This window comes from Heterodontus francisci, chromosome 4, assembly GCF_036365525.1.
Source record: "Heterodontus francisci isolate sHetFra1 chromosome 4, sHetFra1.hap1, whole genome shotgun sequence".
NCBI lineage: Eukaryota > Metazoa > Chordata > Chondrichthyes > Heterodontiformes > Heterodontidae > Heterodontus > Heterodontus francisci.
The window spans coordinates 12,814,790-12,832,773 of record NC_090374.1 but is presented as its reverse complement, the minus strand read 5'-3'; the positions used below and the strand labels follow the sequence as shown (position 1 = coordinate 12,832,773).

Below are 17,984 nucleotides of genomic sequence, written 5' to 3'. Positions count from 1 at the left end.
AAGCAGGGGGGCTTCCCCTCCCTGAGGCTATGGTGGGATGTGGGCAAGACTCACATCCGCGTCTTCTGTCAGGAGTATGCGAAGGGGTCGACCAAGAGGCGGGAAGCCGAGATCGGGCGCCTTGAGAGGGAGGTGCTCGACTTGGAATCCCGCCTTGGTCATGCCGTCGCGGACCCGGCCCTGTGGCAGGCGTACAAAGAGAAGAAGGGCGCGCTGAGGGACCTGCGGCTCATAGGGTCCCGAGGCGCGTATGTGAGGTCGCGGATCCAGATCCTGCAAGATTTGGACCGCGCCTCACCCTTCTTCTACTCGCTGGAAAAATGGCGGGGGGTCCGTAAGCAGCTCGTTGAGCTGCTGGCCGACGACGGATCCTCCATCACGGATCCGGAGGGAATGGGCCTCCTGGTCCGGACTTATTACAGTGCGTTGTTCTCTCCGGATCCGTCCAGCGAGGATGCGCGCAGAGTTTTGTGGGAGGACCTGCCGCAGGTCAGCCCGGAGGGCGCCGAAGGATTGGAGGCTCCGCTCACGTTGGCGGAGCTGACTGGTGCCCTCCACCAGCTCTCGAGGGGCAAATCCCCAGGGCTGGATGGGTTGACTGTGGAGTTCCTGAGGGCGTTCTGGGACGTCCTGGGGGACGATTACGCGCGGGTCCTGGGGGAAAGCCTGGCGACCGGGGAGATGCCCCTCTCGTGGCGCAGGGCGGTCATCGTCCTGCTGCCGAAGAGGGGCGATCTCCGCCTGCTTAAAAACTGGCGTCCGGTCTCCCTCCTCAGCACGGATTATAAGATCTTTGCCCGGGCTATGTCTACCCGCCTGGGCTCCATGCTGGCCCACATGATCCACCCCGACCAGTCCTACACGGTCCCGGGCCGGTCCATCCAGGATAACATCCACCTGGTCCGGGACCTGATCCATCTTTCCCAGAGGACTGGTCAGTCGGTCGCCTTTCTCTCCCTCGATCAGGAGAAGGCGTTCGACAGGGTGGATCACGATTACCTTTTCAGGACTCTGCGCGCTTTCGGACTCGGGCCGCATTTCGTGGCCCGGGTCCGACTTTTATACGCCGCCGCAGAGTGTCTAGTCAAAGTTAACGGGTCCTCGACGGCGCCCCTTCGATTTGGGAGAGGAGTGCGTCAGGGGTGCCCCATGTCCGGCCAATTGTATACCATCTGCGTGGAGCCCTTCCTGTGCCTGCTTCGCAGGAGGTTGACGGGATTGGCTCTGCGCGAGCCGGCCATACGGGTCATCCTCTTGGCTTACGCCGACGACGTGCTCCTCGCAATCACAGATCCCGTTGACTTGCGGAGGATGCGCGACTGCCAGCAGACCTTTTCTGCCGCGTCCTCCGCGAGGATCAATTGGGAGAAATGTTCCGGACTCCTGGTTGGTCAGTGGCGGGTGGACTCCCTGCCGGAGGAGATGACACCTTTTGCGTGGAGCACCACGCACCTCCTCTATCTGGGAGTCCACCTTAGCCCCGCTGAGGAAGCCTGGCCGGCAAACTGGCAGGAGTTGGAGGCGAAAGTCACCGCTCGGCTGGGGCGCTGGACAGGACTGCTCCGAGTGCTTTCCTACAGGGGCCGAGCGTTGGTCATAAACCAACTGGTGGCCTCCATGCTGTGGTACCGGTTGGTCACTTTGGCCCCGCAAACTGTATTTGCCACCAAGATCCAGAAGAAACTCGCCGATTTCTTCTGGGGCAAGAGGAAACACTGGGTCTCTGCCGCGGTCCTGAGTCTCCCGATCAAGGAGGGCGGTCAGTCACTGGTGTGTATCCGCACCCAGGCTGCGACTCTCCGCCTTCGGACCCTGCAGAGATACCTGTACGTCGAGCGTCCTCCCAGATGGTGTGCGCTGGCGATGTATTTTTTCCTCCGGTGTCACTGCCTTCAAGACGACACGCAGCTCCCGGTGGAGTCCGTTAGCCGCGCCTCTCTGAGGGAGTTGCCTGTCTTTTACCGGGATCTTTTCCGAGTCTGGAACATGGTCGCCTCCAGTCAGGGCGCTCCCCCGCCGGCGGAGGAGAGCGCCTCGGCTGTCCGGGCGGCCGACTCCGGGGACGGTCCGGTGGGCGGAGGAGTAGCCGAAACCCCCGGGACGCTCCTCACTGCGGGTGGCGAGGGGGCTCGGGAGTGCGGAGCGATCCCGGCCGAGCTGACCCCCGCTCGGCCGGAACTGCTCATCGGACCCAGGCCCCGAAACCCTCCTCGGGAGCCGGTCCCGCACAACCCGAGCCGCCTCTCGGAAATGCCCTCCGTGCCATTCCAATCGGCGCGGAGGGGTTTCCTGTACGGGCTGCTCCTGCACACTCTCCACTTCCTCGCCCTCGTCAGCCGGCCGGACACGCCCTGGCGGTCCGCGTTGCCATCTGGCGGCGAGGGGAAACCCCGATGGAGGTCTCTCTACGCGGGAGTCTTCCCCCTTTATATCGGGGACCTGGGGTGGAGGGTGCTGCACAGAGCAGTCCCGTGCAATAGGCTTTTAAGTAGGTTCACGGACTCCCAGGCCACCTGTACTTTCTGCGGCCTGGACGAGTCCGTGTTCCACATTTATATGGAGTGTGCGAGGTTGCAGCCCCTATTTGAGTATCTGAAGGGGCTGCTCCTCAAATTCTGGCTGCACTTCAGTCCCACGCTCCTGATCTTTGGGCACCCGGTGCGGAGGGGCTCGGGCCGGGAGGTGGATCTCCTCGTCGGTCTGCTCCTGGGCCTGGCCAAGGTGGCAATTCACAGGTCCAGGTTGCGGGCCGTCGGGGGGTCCGTCCTCCCCGATTGCCTGCCCCTCTTCCGCGGTTACGTTCGCGCCCGGGTGTCCCTGGAAAAGGAGCATGCGGTGTCCGCCGGTACGCTTGAGGCCTTCCGCGACCGGTGGGCACCGCAGGGACTGGAGTGCATCGTCGACGCTGAGAATGGCATTTTAATTTGAGTTTTTTGTTTATTTATCTGTTTTAATAAAGTTATTTTAAAACTGTAAATATGTACATAAAGGGGGCCTGAGGGATAAAGGCCCAAAAAAAAAAAAAAAAAACTGGGATTGGCTGCTCTCTGATTTGGGAGCCTGAGTGCATCAACGAGGTGCAGCTGACTGTGGCTGTGTGCAGAGGTTGGAGGCTGCAGGCTGCTGCAAGAGGGAGAGACTGAGACTGAAAGAAGGGTTTTTCCACATTTTCAACAAAGGAAGGAAGGCAGAGAACTGGAAGCTCTTTTTGTGAGTTTGCTTGGTACTGAAAGTCTTTTTCATTGATTGTTGGGGGTGGGGAAAGAAGATACCTGAAGACCTTGGGTGGGGCTATATTGTTCAATAGGGAGCTCCTGTGTTTAACATCTTTGGATAGGGAGCTCCCTCCCCACCCCAACTACTAAGCCTGGGACAGCTGGAGCTGCCCAGGTGAAGAGACTTATTATCTGAACATCAAAGGAGGCGTGTGCCTGGGCAGCTTACGGCTGACCCAGGTGAAGACATCACCCCACCCTCCCAACTGGAAGACCAGCTACAAGACTTGTGCAATACTAACAAAGACTGATTCCTCTTGGCCTTCCTCTCCCTCATCCTCTTCCCCTGTGCTACATCCTTTAAGTGTTACATTTTTGATTTATTGTATTTGCTCTTTTCTTTTTTTTCGCTCTCAACAAAGTGCCTGTAACTCTTCTACCCCATGACTTCTCAGTCCTCTCCGGTGGCGGGGCCCTCCTATGCTGCAGCAGCTGCGACAGCTGCTCCTGTGGCCCCGTCACCATTTAAAATCTTAACATCAAAGCATGGGGTGAAGAGTTACACCCATCCTAATATGACTATTGAGGCTTGTGTTAAGGCAATGGCCGTGGTTGTCGGCCCCTCGGCCATTGTTGCAGCCTCAAAGATGTATGGGAAGGCTGTGTTCTTCCTGAAGACCGAGCGGGCTGTGTCCCTCGCCCTAAGTACGGGGCTCACAGTGGGTGGGATTTTCCTGCCAGTGGACCCTCTGGGGGCCACTGCACATCGGGTAACCTTGTCGAACGTCCCACCCTTCATTCCTGATGAGCTCCTCCTCCCCCACCTACACCATCTGGGGGAGGTGAGGTCAGGGATCACCCCAGTCCCGCTCGGTCTTCGGGAGCACAGCCTCCGACATGTCTACTCCTTCCGCCGCCAGCTATTCATGCAGCTGGCACGGGAGGAGGTCTTGGAGGGCCACTTCAGTATAGAGTTTCAGGGGACGGCCTACCGCGTCTTCTGGACCTCGGATGGAGCGCGGTGCCACGACTGCAAGGGGGTGGGGCATGTTCGTAAGAACTGCCCCAACCTCCCGGCCGCCAGCTCCACCTCGGCGGCCCAGAGTGGTTCCACAGCACCTCCTCCCACTCCCCCCGCAGATCCAACAGACACCGCTCAGTCGGTTCCGGAGGCTGTGGTTTTCACAGCCTCTGGCGGGGAGGGGAGCATCCGTCCGAGCGGAAGGAAGACGCGGGGAAAAAAGAAACATCGTGAGGCGCGTCCCCTGGACACTTTGACTCAACCCGAGCCTGAGCTCAGCCCAAAGCCCATTCCCATGGAATCCACCTGTCCCAGGGCTGGGCTCAGGCCCAGGGTGACTAAAAAAGGAAAAAAAGGTGCGGAGGCGGAGGCCTCTGATGACATGGAGGTCTCTGAGTCTCCGCGCCCAAGTGCGAAAAAGAGGAGAAGGCACCCCTCCACAGAAATAACACAGGGCCCTGAGGTGCAGGGCCCATCTGTTGGAGGGGAGCTGCCTCCTGTTTCTGGTCCTCAGGTTCCCCCTACCGCCACCACCAAGGCTGCAAAGTCCGGGCAGGAGCACTCTATTCCTCAGGATGGAGGGGAGGGGATGGCCCCGGTACGTGAGGCCCCTGCTAAAGGAGTAAGTGGGGCCCTGCTTGTGGTGGGGGAGCCTGGGGAAACCGCCCATTCCGCCACTGCTATTGGGTCGGGTGCCCTGAATGAAGGGGAGGGCGAGGCCCCAGAGGGTCGGGCCTCCCAGCCGGAGTCCACCACCAACCAGGAGACACCCGACCCAGTTATAACTGAGAATGCTGCCCCATCTGCTGGGCCTGTGGGTGCTGGCGGAGCGGGAGATGGCCTCCTCTCGCCGCCTCCAGTCTCGGCTCCGGCTGGTTTCCCGGAGTCAGGAACTTCTGTCTCCCCTGGACCACTCATTGGCCTGGGGACGGAGGTGGAGGGGGGTCCTGAACCGCTGGTGCCTACAGGCTCCAGTTTCACAATAGAACCCAGAGAGGACTCCTCCGCCATCGATCCTGGGGGTGGGATCGTGACGGAGGCGGGACCAGCTGGCGCGGCCGGGACGTCCGCCCCACAGTGTGTGGTGGATGTGTCGGCCGCTGGCGGTGACGACCCGGAGGAGGATGGGGATTCGGTGCGGGGCACGGAGGATGATCTTGATTCCATCGCCAGTGAGGTGGTGGAGTCCCTCGTGCCTCCCACCGAATCTCCTCTCATCCCCACGGCGGAACTCCGGGATTTCCTCGCGGCTTGCAGAGGTTGCCGCAATAAAGTTCAGCTGGCCCTCGACCGTTGGTCGAATCTGGCGCTGATCATCCAGTCCGTCCGTGCCGCCCTTAAGATAGCGGGCAAGCGCGCGGACGTGAAACTGGTTGAGAGGCGCCGTTTTAATGTGTTCCTCAATGGGTTGCTGGGGGAGTGGAGGGCCAGGTGCACTTCCACTCCCTCCTCACAGTGAGGTGTTGGTGACGGGTTTTAAGTACCTTTGACATGAAGATAACCATAGCCAGCCTCAACATCAACGGCAGCAGAGGGGCTCACCGCAGATTTCACAATCTCTCAGTCCTTAGGGAAGGGAGATACGCGGTGAGCTTTCTGCAGGAAACCCACACCGTTCCGGGAGACGAAGCCACCTGGCTCCTGGAGTGGCAGGGTGGGGTCTACATGAGTCACCTCACCCCTATTTCTAGTGGGGTGGCTATCTTGTTGGCCCCGACTTTTCAGCCGGAGATCTTGGGGGTCAAGGAGCTAGTGCCGGGCCGCTTGCTCCACCTCGCCGTTCGCCTGGGTAGCGTGCCGCTCCACTTTGTGAACGTGTACGCGCCCAGGCCCGGCGCTTTGCAAGCGCGCTTCTTTGAAGAAGTGTCCGCTCTCTTGAGCTCCATCGATAGCGGCGAGTGCATCATCCTCGGGGGGGATTTTAACTGCACCCTCGAGGTGGGGGATCGCTCCGGTCCCCAGCGCGGCCAAGCGTCGGTGGAGAAGTTGAGGGGACTGATCAGCTCCCTTAACTTGGTGGACGTCTGGCGGAATCTCCATCCCGACTCCAGCGCCTTCACGTGGAGGTCTGGAGGAGGGGGGTCGCGAATCGACCGTCTCTACATTTCGCAGGCGTACGTCTCCCGCGTTTCGGCGGCCTCCATGCGGCTGGTGCCGTGCTCAGACCACCGCCTGGTGTGGGCGGAGTTCACTCCGCTCCGCACGCGGGCGGGGTCCGCGTACTGGCACTTTAACAACCGGCTGCTGGAGGACGTGCGATTTCGGGACTCGTTCTGTCGATTCTGGGCCGACTGGAGAAGGAAGCAGAGGGGCTTCCCCTCCTTGAGGCTATGGTGGGATGTGGGCAAGACTCACATCCGCGTCTTCTGTCAGGAGTACGCGAAGGGGTCGACCAAGAGGCGGGAAGCCGAGGTCGGGCGCCTTGAGAGGGAGGTGCTCGACTTGGAATCCCGCCTCGGTCATGCCGTCGCGGACCCGGCCCTGTGGCAGGCGTACAAAGAGAAGAAGGGCGCGCTGAGGAACCTGCAGCTCATAGGGTCCCGAGGCGCGTACGTGAGGTCGCGGATCCAGATCCTGGAAGAGTTGGACCGCGCTTCACCCTTCTTCTACTCGCTGGAAAAATGGCGGGGGGTCCGTAAGCAGCTCGTCGAGCTGCTGGCCGACGACGGATCCTCCATCACGGATCCGGAGGGAATGGGCCTCCTGGTCCGGACTTATTACAGTGCGTTGTTCTCTCCGGATCCGTCCAGCGAGGATGCGCGCAGAGTTTTGTGGGAGGACCTGCCGCAGGTCAGCCCGGAGGGCGCCGAAGGATTGGAGGCTCCGCTCACGTTGGCGGAGCTGACTGGCGCCCTCCACCAGCTCTCGAGGGGCAAATCCCCAGGGCTGGATGGGTTGACCGTGGAGTTCCTCAGGGCGTTCTGGGACGTCCTGGGGGACGATTACGCGCGGGTCCTGGGGGAAAGCCTGGCGACCGGGGAGATGCCCCTCTCGTGGCGCAGGGCGGTCATCGTCCTGCTGCCGAAGAGGGGCGATCTCCGCCTGCTTAAAAACTGGCGTCCGGTCTCCCTCCTCAGCACGGATTATAAGATCTTTGCCCGGGCTATGTCTACCCGCCTGGGCTCCGTGCTGGCCCACATGATCCACCCCGACCAGTCCTACACGGTCCCGGGCCGGTCCATCCAGGACAACATCCACCTGGTCCGGGACCTGATCCATCTTTCCCAGAGGACTGGTCAGTCGGTCGCCTTTCTCTCCCTCGATCAGGAGAAGGCGTTCGACAGGGTGGATCACGATTACCTTTTCGGGACTCTGCGCGCTTTCAGACTCGGGCTGCATTTCGTGGCCCGGGTCCGACTTTTATACGCCGCCGCAGAGTGTCTAGTCAAAGTTAACGGGTCCTTGACGGCGCCCCTTCGATTTGGGAGAGGAGTGCGTCAGGGGTGCCCCATGTCCGGCCAATTGTATACCATCTGCGTGGAGCCCTTCCTGTGCCTGCTTCGCAGGAGGTTGACGGGATTGGCTCTGCGCGAGCCGGCCATGCGGGTCGTCCTCTCGGCTTACGCCAACGACGTGCTCCTCGCAATCACAGATCCCGTTGACTTGCGGAGGATGCGCGACTGCCAGCAGACCTTTTCTGCCGCGTCCTCCGCGAGGATCAATTGGGAGAAATGTTCCGGACTCCTGGTTGGTCAGTGGCAGGTGGACTCCCTGCCGGAGGAGATGACACCTTTTGCGTGGAGCACCACGCACCTCCTCTATCTGGGAGTCCACCTTAGCCCCGCTGAGGAAGCCTGGCCGGCAAACTGGCAGGAGTTGGAGGCGAAAGTCACCGCTCGGCTGGGGCGCTGGACAGGACTGCTCCGAGTGCTTTCCTACAGGGGCCGAGCGTTGGTCATAAACCAACTGGTGGCCTCCATGCTGTGGTACCGGTTGGTCACTTTGGCCCCGCCCCCTGTATTTGCCACCAAGATCCAGAAGAAACTCGTCGATTTCTTCTGGGGCAAGAGGAAACACTGGGTCTCTGCCGCGGTCCTGAGTCTCCCGATCGAGGAGGGCCGTCAGTCGCTGGTGTGCTTCCGCACCCAGGCTGCGACTCTCTGCCTTCGGACCCTGCAGAGATACCTGTACGTCGAGCGTCCTCCCAGATGGTGTGCGCTGGCGACGTATTTTTTCCGCCAGTGTCACTGCCTTCAAGACGACACGCAGCTCCCGGTGGAGTCCGTTAGCCGCGCCTCTCTGAGGGAGTTGCCTGTCTTTTACCGGGATCTTTTCCGAGTCTGGAACATGGTCGCCTCCAGTCAGGGCGCTCCCCCGCCGGCGGAGGAGAGCACCTCGGCTGTCCGGGCGGCCGAATCCGGGGACGGTCCGGCGGGCGGAGGAGTAGCCGAAACCCCCGGGACGCCCCTCACTGCGGGTGGCGAGGGGGCTCGGGAGTGCGGAGCGATCCCGGCCGAGCTGACCCCCGCTCGGCCGGAACTGCTCATCGGACCCAGGCCCCGAAACCCTCCTCGGGAGCCGGTCCCGCACAACCCGAGCCGCCTCTCGGAAATGCCCTCCGTGCCATTCCAATCGGCGCGGAGGGGTTTCCTGTACGGGCTGCTCCTGCACACTCTCCACTTCCTCGCCCTCGTCAGCCGGCACGACACGCCCTGGCGGTCCGCGTTGCCATCTGGCGGCGAGGGGAAACCCCGATGGAGGTCTCTCTACGCGGGAGTCTTCCCCCTTTACATCGGGGACCTGGGGTGGAGGGTGCTGCACAGAGCAGTCCCGTGCAATAGGCTTTTAAGCAGGTTCACGGACTCCCAGGCCAGCTGTACTTTCTGCGGCCTGGACGAGTCCATGTTCCACATTTATACGGAGTGTGCGAGGTTGCAGCCCCTATTTGAGTATCTGAAGGGGCTGCTCCTCAAATTCTGGCTGCACTTCAGTCCCACGCTCCTGATCTTTGGGCACCCGGTGCGGAGGGGCTTGGGCCGGGAGGAGGATCTCCTCGTCGGTCTGCTCCTGGGCCTGGCCATGGTGGCAATTCACAGGTCCAGGTTGCGGGCCGTCGGGGGGTCCGTCCTCCCCGATTGCCTGCCCCTCTTCCGCGGTTATGTTCGCGCCCGGGTGTCCCTGGAGAAGGAGCATGCGGTGTCCGCCGGTACGCTTGAGGTCTTCCGCGACCGGTGGGCACCGCAGGGACTGGAGTGCATTGTCGACGCCGAGAATGGCATTTTAATTTGAGTTTTTTTGTTTATTTATCTGGTTTTAATAAAGTTATTTTAAAAATATAAGTGTGTACATAAAGGGGGCCTGAGGAATAAAGGCCCCCTCGACATAAAATATATAAAAGGGGCCTGGGGTATAAAGGCCACCTTATAAAAAAAAAGAAAAAAAAAAAAACAAGGTTAGATACATGTCTGGGGAGGTCCGTCCTCCACGATTGCCTGCCCCTCTTCCGCGGTACGTTTGCGCCCGGGTGTCCCTGGAGAAGGTGCATGCGGTGTCCGTCGGTTCGCTTGAGTCCTTCCGCGACCAGTGGGCACCGCAGGGACTGGAGTGCATTGTCGACGCCGAGAATGGCATTTTAATTTGAGCTTTTGGTTTAGAAAGGAAAAAAACAGGTCAGATACATGTGGCTTCCATTCACTTGAGTTTAGAACAGTGGCCCATTCGAAGTTTAAAATGATAAAGTCATTCTGTCGAGAAGATCACAAGAAACTATGCCTCCTGGTGGAGGAAGCAAGAACGAAGGAATCTAGTCTTAAAATTATCGCCACATTGTTCAGGAGGCACTTTCTGCACAAGGAGAGCAGAAATCTGGTTGATGCTTTCGGGACAATTTGGATTTTCAGAACTGAGGTCAATAAATTTGTGTTCAATCAGAGTGTGAAGGGATATGGAGAAAAGGTGGATAAATGGGAATGAGATACGGATCATCTCTGATATAACTGAATGGTGGAGCAGGCACGAGGGGCTGAATGGCCTCCTCCTCTTCCTAGGCTCCTTCATTCCCCTTAACTGCTGCAAAGAGGCTGCTTCTATCTCAACACCAACTTGCATTTATATAGCACCTTTAACATAGTAAAACTTCCCAAGGAGCTTCACAGGAGCATTACCAAACAATATTTGAAACAGTTATATAAAGTTATATAAAGAGCTATTCGGACACAGTAGGTTTTAAGGAGCATCTTAAAGGAGGAAGTAGCCTGAGAGGCGGAAAGGTTTAGGGAGTGAATTCCAGAGCTCAGGCCCCAGGCAACTGAAGGCACGTCTGCCAATGGAGGGGAAAAGAAATTGGGGATGAGCTAAAGGCCAGAATTGGAGGAACATTGAGACCTTGGAGTGTAATAGGGCTGGAGGGAGTCACATAGCTAGGAAGAGATGCTGAGGCCAGGGACGGATTAAAAATCAAGGATAGAAAATGTTTTAATTGAGACATGGCCGTACTCAGATCCAATATAGGTCAATGAACAAAACCTCCCCTTGGCTCCAAGGCATCAGCTTCAATCTTTACAAAGCGTGAACTCACACAGTATTGGCAGCTCCAGCCCACCGTAGTGTGGGCCGTCTCCTTCAGCTCCTGGATGCTGCTGGGACTAAGGTGGGCCATGCGCCGAAGGCAGCCATCATGGAAGACCCGGGTACAGATCCTGCAGGGGTAAAGGTCATCTGCCGTCCAGACCTCACACACATCACACATTTCGTCATTGATTACCTGTCAAAATGAGAGGAAAGGTTAACACTTCATGCCTTTAGGCAAAGGAACACCCAGCCTTGCAGCCTCACCACAGTCACCTTTTCATTCAGTAAACTTGCGTTTATTATCTTCTTTCTTTTCCTGTCTTTCTCTCTCAGCTCAGTCTGTGGGATTTCCTCTGGCTGTACAGTGAGAGGTGCAGCTGCCCAATGATATCCATTCTGGCAGTGAAAGGCCTCCATTAGAAAACTAAGGCTAATAGTTTTAGGTGGCGTTTGCTGACAATGCAACCACTAGGTGGCACAGTGCTAGCACATGCACAAATGCAGCCTCTTCTACTGAAACATCACTGCGACGTTCAGGTAACTGCCAGGATTAAAGATCACAGGAAATGCTTATTGCTAGTTAGTTCTAGCAAACTAACCTTACAATAAGTTGGATGGAAGCCCAGTAATATACGAATATGTAGTGTAGGATACCAACTGTAATCCTCAGATCCATTTAATATTCCAGTAATCCTATTAAATACAGAAGGAATTTTATGATTGAATTTCCATGTTCCGATGCTTTTGGCAAGATAGTGAATTGGCACCCTGATCGATGGAGAAGAAAATAGGGCAGAGTATAAAGTGTGCTGCCAATTAGTTATCTACATTTTATATGACTGACCAGGACTGATTTCACCCCAACTCAAACGCTCCCATGTTTGATCGTTCTCCGTCTGCCACCTGAAGAAGCAAGGTGGGCCACGAGGGGTGACGGGATGACATAGGAGCGAGTGACCGAGAGGAGGGAAGTGGAGCGGCCTAGAGCTGGGAGGGTGGGGGAAAGTGAGTGGCCGGAGAGTGGGGTGGCGCGAAGCGAGGAGCCAGGGGAGTGGGAGGGGGAGCAGTGAGGTCTAGAGTGAGCGGCTGAGGGGTTGGGGGGGGGGGGGACTGCTGGTAGGGAGGAGGGGGGGAGGGGGAGAAAGCGTTGAGCGAGGATTGAGCACCAGCCTCAAATGGGCTGGATACCCAATGACGCTTTATTGTGCATGCGTGAAGAATACTATATGATACGCGATGCCGTTATCCCACGCATCTGCCACTTGGTCCTGGCAAGACGTAAGCTGCGTATGTGTGCAGTTTGGAGCACTCTGATGACGTTGGTGGCCCACTGTGTTGTCAGGAGTCACTTTGTTAGTTTTAATAGGGCACTTTCACTAATTCTATGAATGCCGCAATAGTGCCAAACCCATAGTAAATATCTGCGTGATGACAGATCTGACTGGATAACAGACTCTGATATAGGATCTCACTAGATCCTTACTGATGAGGTCAGAAAGGCTGGATGATCGCAGTGATATTGAAGTATATGGACTTTCAAAAGGCTTTTGATAAAATACCACATTTTAGGTTTGTTTGCAAAATTAGAACCCGTGGGATGAGGGGCAGCAGCATGGATACAAATTGGCTAAGGGATGGAAAACAAAGAGTTGTGGTTTTTCAGACTGGAGAGAGGTTCAGAGTGGAATTCCCGAAGATTCAGTACTAGGATCACTGCTGTTTTTGACAAACATTAATGACCTGGACTTGTGGGGTACAGGGCATAATTACAAAATTAACAGACGGCATGAGACTCGGAAGTGTAGTAAACAATGAGGAAGATGACAATAGAATTGACAAAGGCATAAACAGGCTGGTTAAATAGACAGACACATGGCAGCTGAAATTTAATGCAGAAATGTGTGAGCTGATACATTTTGATAGGAGGAATGAGAAGAGAAAACACATGTTAAAGGGGTGAAAGAAGAGAGAGAGAGAGACAGACAGACAGTTCCTCCTAACTTTATCAACAAGTCCACCACTAACCAATTTGGCAGAGTGGAGGCCCAGTCCCAATCTGCACGGTGACCCTGGTGATATCATTTCAATATTGTATGAAGGAGTGAGATTGTGTTTTATACCAGAGTAAACTCATAACCCAGGACCTTTCCACTGACCAACTATCGTTTTTTTTTCAACATTTGTGTTACAGTTCCACACCTATTGAATGTTATCATATGTTCAGAGTTCCACTTGATACCCATGTTGATATCGACCCTTAATATTATTGGTCAGAGGAAAATTCTGTAATCCAGATGAGTGGAGGAGCTGGATAAGTGATGCTAAGGCTGCGTGTCACAAACAAGTGCATTTGCCTGTCTGAATTGTGCTTCAGATGGTGGCTAATGTTTTAAATTGTGGTCGTTCCTGAATTAGGTACAAAAAGGGTAGTTTTTTAAAAATTCTTTCATGGGATGTGGGTGTCACAGGCGAGGCCAGCATTTATTGCCCATCCCTAATTGCCCTTGAACTGAGTGGCTTGCGAGGCCATTTCAAGGGCATGTAAGAGTCAACCACATTGCTGTGGATCTGGAGTCACATGTAGGTCAGATCAGGTAAGGACAGCAGATTTCCTTCCCTAAACGGCATGAGTGAACCAGATGGGTTTTTACAACAATCGACAATGGTTTCATGGCCATCATTAGACTAGCTTTAAATTCCAGATTTTGTTTTTTTCATTAATTGAATTCAAATTCCACCTTCTGCTGTGGTGGGATTTGAACCCATGTCCCCAGAGCAATATCTGGGGCTCTGGGTTGCTAGTCCAGTGACAATACCAAAACACCACTGCCTCCCCTGCATTCAAGGGGAAGTAATATAAACACATGAGGGAGAAAGGAATAGAATGATATGCTTATAGGGTTAGATGAAGAAAAGTGGGAGGAGACTCGTCTGGAGCATAAAGACCAGCACAGTCCTGCTGGGCCGAATGGCCTGTTCCTGTGCTGTAAATTCTTTGTAATAGATATTGAGGGTGGGAAGGGATCCATTGTGGTTGTCTGCGTGCATATAAATAGATTGAAGTCATGTGGAGAAAAAAATATATATCTTTCACCTCCGTAGGGCACTGTGTTCAACTGAATGTGATAGAAAACTGTTTGTACTTTGGAAAGGTAATGGCATTGCCTGCTGGGGATTAATACTGAAGTATCCGAGAGCAATCTCATCTCCTAATGGGTCATTACTTTCTCTAACTGGGTAAAGGAGCATTTTGGATTTCCCAAGACAGATTTCCCCTCCCTGCAGCTTCCAAAGTTACCAGGTTTTCAGCTGTGCAGATTATTCCTGAACTCTGAGAGCTGGTTAGTCCTTGGAGTGAGCCTCATGCTGTGCCTACAGAAGAAACTCGATTCCAGTATACACTGAACGGAAAGAATTTGCATTTATATAGCACCTTTCACAATCTCAGGACATCTCAAAGCACCTCGCAGTCAACTTTGTGAAGCGTATTTACTGCTGTAACGTAGCATTTACACACAGTAAGCTCCCACAAACAGCAATAAAATAAATGACTAAAAGAACTGGGACCAAAAGATGCTGAGAGGGCCAAATACAAGGGAGATTTCTTTGATCCATAGTCATCATTCTCCATCCACTCCCGGCTGAGGTTGACAACTCTGCTTGATTCTATTCCTGGAGGTTTTGTTACTTGACCATCTGTCTCCAAATGCCTACACCACACCCACTCCCCCTCCCTCCCCACACCCCCATCCACAGCATGGATTACAGCAAACTCTACCTACTCATTATCACTCGTGCCTAACTTCAAATCTCAGCTGGACATCATTATTCCCTCAAATATAGAAGATTAAGGGGTGATATATTTGAGGTGTTTAAAATGTGAAAAGGAGTTGATAGTTTCTCTTTATTGACCCTATTTCCTCTGGGGGATGGGCGGAAAGTCCAGTACATGGGAACATAATCTCATAATTAAAACTAGGCCATTCGGGGTGGTGTCTGGTGTATGATTGCCTTTAAGAGAGATGTCCCTTTAAGATCTTAGTATGCTAATGAGCTAAGCACCAAGATGTAGTCATGTGACCACAAGCCAGAGGCACTCTGCAACTGCAACACCTACAGGAAGGTTCTGTAAATAGTTTGTTAAAAACAGAAAGTGCCAGTAATACTCAGCAGGTCTGGCAGCATCCGTGGAAAGAGAAGCAGAGTTAACGTTTCGGGTCTGTGACCTTTCATCAGAACTTTCACAGACCTGAGATGTTAACTCCGCTTCCCTCTCCACGGATGCTGCCAGACCTGCTGAGTATTTCTAGCACTTTCTGTTTTTATTTCAGATTTCCAGCATTTGCAGTATTTTGTTTTTATCTGCAAATAGTTTGCCATGTACTGTATATATTAATGTTTAGCTGTAATAAACCTGTTTTATATCTTCAGCATAACTGGACTCCACGCATCTCATTTATGTTGCATCAGACAACATAAAGAACTCATTAAAAGCAAAATACTGCGGATGCTGGAAATCTGAAATAAAAACAAGAAATGCTGGAAATACTCAGCAGGTCTGGCAGCATCTGTGGAGAGAGAAGGAGAGTTAACGTTTCAGGTCAGTGACCCTTCTTCTTTATATATTATATAAAGAACTCATTATATGGTGGCAGCTGTGGTGAGAAGACAAAGTCTAAGTTTGAAGACCACAGGTAAAACAGCTCTGAAAAATGACCTTTCCTACAGCCAAAAGAGAGAAAGTTCAAGAGATATACTGACCCAAACAGTAGAAAAAAATGGAACTTACATCCAGCTGCAGAAGACAGAGTCCAGATGACAGGCTGCAAGTAAATCGGGTGAGTCATTGTGCTAACAGTCAAGGGATACTTAGTGTAAAAAAAAACAAGCGTTGAAGTCTTTAAAGAATTGATTTTTTTCTTCAAAAGCTCCGTGTAAAAAAAATGGAGAACACCCGACTCCTCTCCCAGGCTCATTGAGGTTGGCGCCAATACAGGAGGCATCCGATTGCAAAAGGTGCAAGAAAACCCCGATCACTGAAGAGCATCATTCACGCAGCAAAAGTTTTTAAAAACCTCATTAAATCACTCGAGCGTGAAGAAGAGCTTCCATTCAGGCAGCCACAGCTATTAAAATGCCATTAAATCACTCGAGCATAAAGAACATAAACAAACTCTAAAAAGAAGCAATTGAACTGCCTAGTGAACAGCTACATAAACAGACCAGCTTAAGTGCTGCAAGCAAGATAAACACAGAACATGGTTAAACACCAGCTCCTCTCAATCCAAGGAGCTAGTCTAAAGAAGAGAGTTTCTTAAAGAGGAAACAGTGCAGAGTCACAGAACAAGTCTTAAAGAAAATTTTAAGCAAAAGAACAGCAGAAAGATGGATACCAAATTTCCCAGCATGAACTGGAAGGCCATGGATATCCTATCCAAGTTCCAACTTTTCAAACAAAGAATGCAGTTATGCTTCACAGACCAAGTCAAACCACAGAAACAGGCTGATGAAAGGTCATGGACCTGAAACGTTAACTCTGCTCCTCTCTCCACAGATGCTGCCTGACCTGCTGAGTAATTCCAGCACTTTCTGTTTTTATTTGTGAAAATACTGATAGCAATTGGAAATGAGTGGTTATACAGAATCAATACCTCTGGCTTATCCGAAGAGGACCAGAAAGATCCTGAAAAAATATGGAAAGTGCTAGAAGATCAGCTCCTGATCTTAAGAGTGAATTTTAGAATTCACCATCTGGAACTGATGTCCTACAGGCAACAGCCACAGGAATCAATAGACCATTTCATCAGTAGATGCTGTAGTAAGGACAACGAATGTAGCTTCTCAGAAACTTAGCAGTTAGAGTGACTAATTGAGCTGGTGATGGTATTGAAGTGTTTCAAAAAGACCTCTTCGGGGAAAAAGAAAGGTCACAGCATTGATGCCCTGCTGGAAGATGGCAGGAAATACGAAGCCATTGTAGCTGAACAACAGCACCTGCAAGCACTCGGTGCAGCTGACGATATCAGCATGATAACCAGGTCACAAAAAGCAAGCAAGCTGCGTGGTAAGTGTGGTTGATCCCACTCACCGCGACGTTGGCCTGCATTTCAAGACCTGTGTGAGGTGTGCGATGCAAAAGGACACTGGGCGCACCTATGCAAGAAATTTGGCTCCAAAGATGCAGCCAGAAATCACAGTAGGACACAGACAAACAGACGACAGGCATAACAACAGGGCAACAGCAGCAAGGAGAGCACCAGAGACCTGCATAAACGCAAGCTGATACATAAAGTCCACAGCGAAACAGACCCGAGACAAGACTCAGAGAGAAGCAATTCTAAGCCAGAAGACGTTGAGACGTTCCACATTGCGTTGATGAAGTCAAACAACTGGAAGCTTTTACCACTATTAACATCACATGGCCAAAGAAAGCTGGCAAACACACACTCAGGGTTAATATTGCTACCAGGACTAGTGCCAATATCCTACTAGTCCGAATCCTGAAGGATACGTACCAGAATCATTGCAAATCAATGATACAACCGACCACTGCAAAGTTATCTGCATTCAATGGGTCACCCATCCCTTGCAGTGGCTCACTAACAATGCAATGCAGCTCTGGCAAGTCAGCCTGGAAACCACAAATATTTTGCCTGGTAGACACAAGTGGACCAGCAGTGGCAGGATGACCAGTGTGTAAGGACCTCAATGTCATGACCATCCATTAAGTCACCAAGGCACCAATTACAGCAGAAGGATTGAGTCACAGTCCCTCCAGGGTCTCAGTGCATTTGCTTTGGAAAGTATCAGTCCCTTCTCAGAAACACCACACCAAGAAAATAGAGTCCTAGAGTCATTTATGGCACAGGAGGAGGCCATTCGCCCCATCAAGTCCATGCCAGCTCTCTACGGAGCTATGCTGTCAATCCCACTCAAAGGTTGTGAATCTTTGGAATTCTCTATCCCAGACGGTTTTGGCAAACTCAGATGGTGAAAGTTCTTTGTCGACAGGCATTGTTTCCTCACCCTCCAGTACCTCAGAAGAGGAGATTGATGTTGTAACCATTGAGAAGCAAAGGCTGGCAGTCGGGAGCACTGCAAAGGACCACAAACCACTCGCAGACTCTGACCAGCATCAAAAGGTGCAGTCTGGAAATCCAGCAGCAGCACAACTATGCCGTGCCCTCACCTCTGCTCTGTAAAGAATTGCCAGCACCAGAACGAGCCAGAACGGACAG

The 17,984-nt window shown here is 53.3% G+C and overlaps 1 protein-coding gene across 2 annotated transcripts in view; it reads right to left on the bottom strand.

The window, feature by feature from the left end:
- Positions 1–17,984, bottom strand: part of phf24 (PHD finger protein 24) — a 73,842-nt gene that overhangs the window by 36,010 nt on the left and 19,848 nt on the right. For both annotated transcript variants that reach the window (XM_068028760.1, XM_068028759.1), the window contains exon 2: positions 10,754–10,939. In XM_068028760.1, the coding sequence (XP_067884861.1) occupies positions 10,754–10,939 (186 nt within the window). The remainder of the gene's footprint in view (positions 1–10,753; positions 10,940–17,984) is intronic.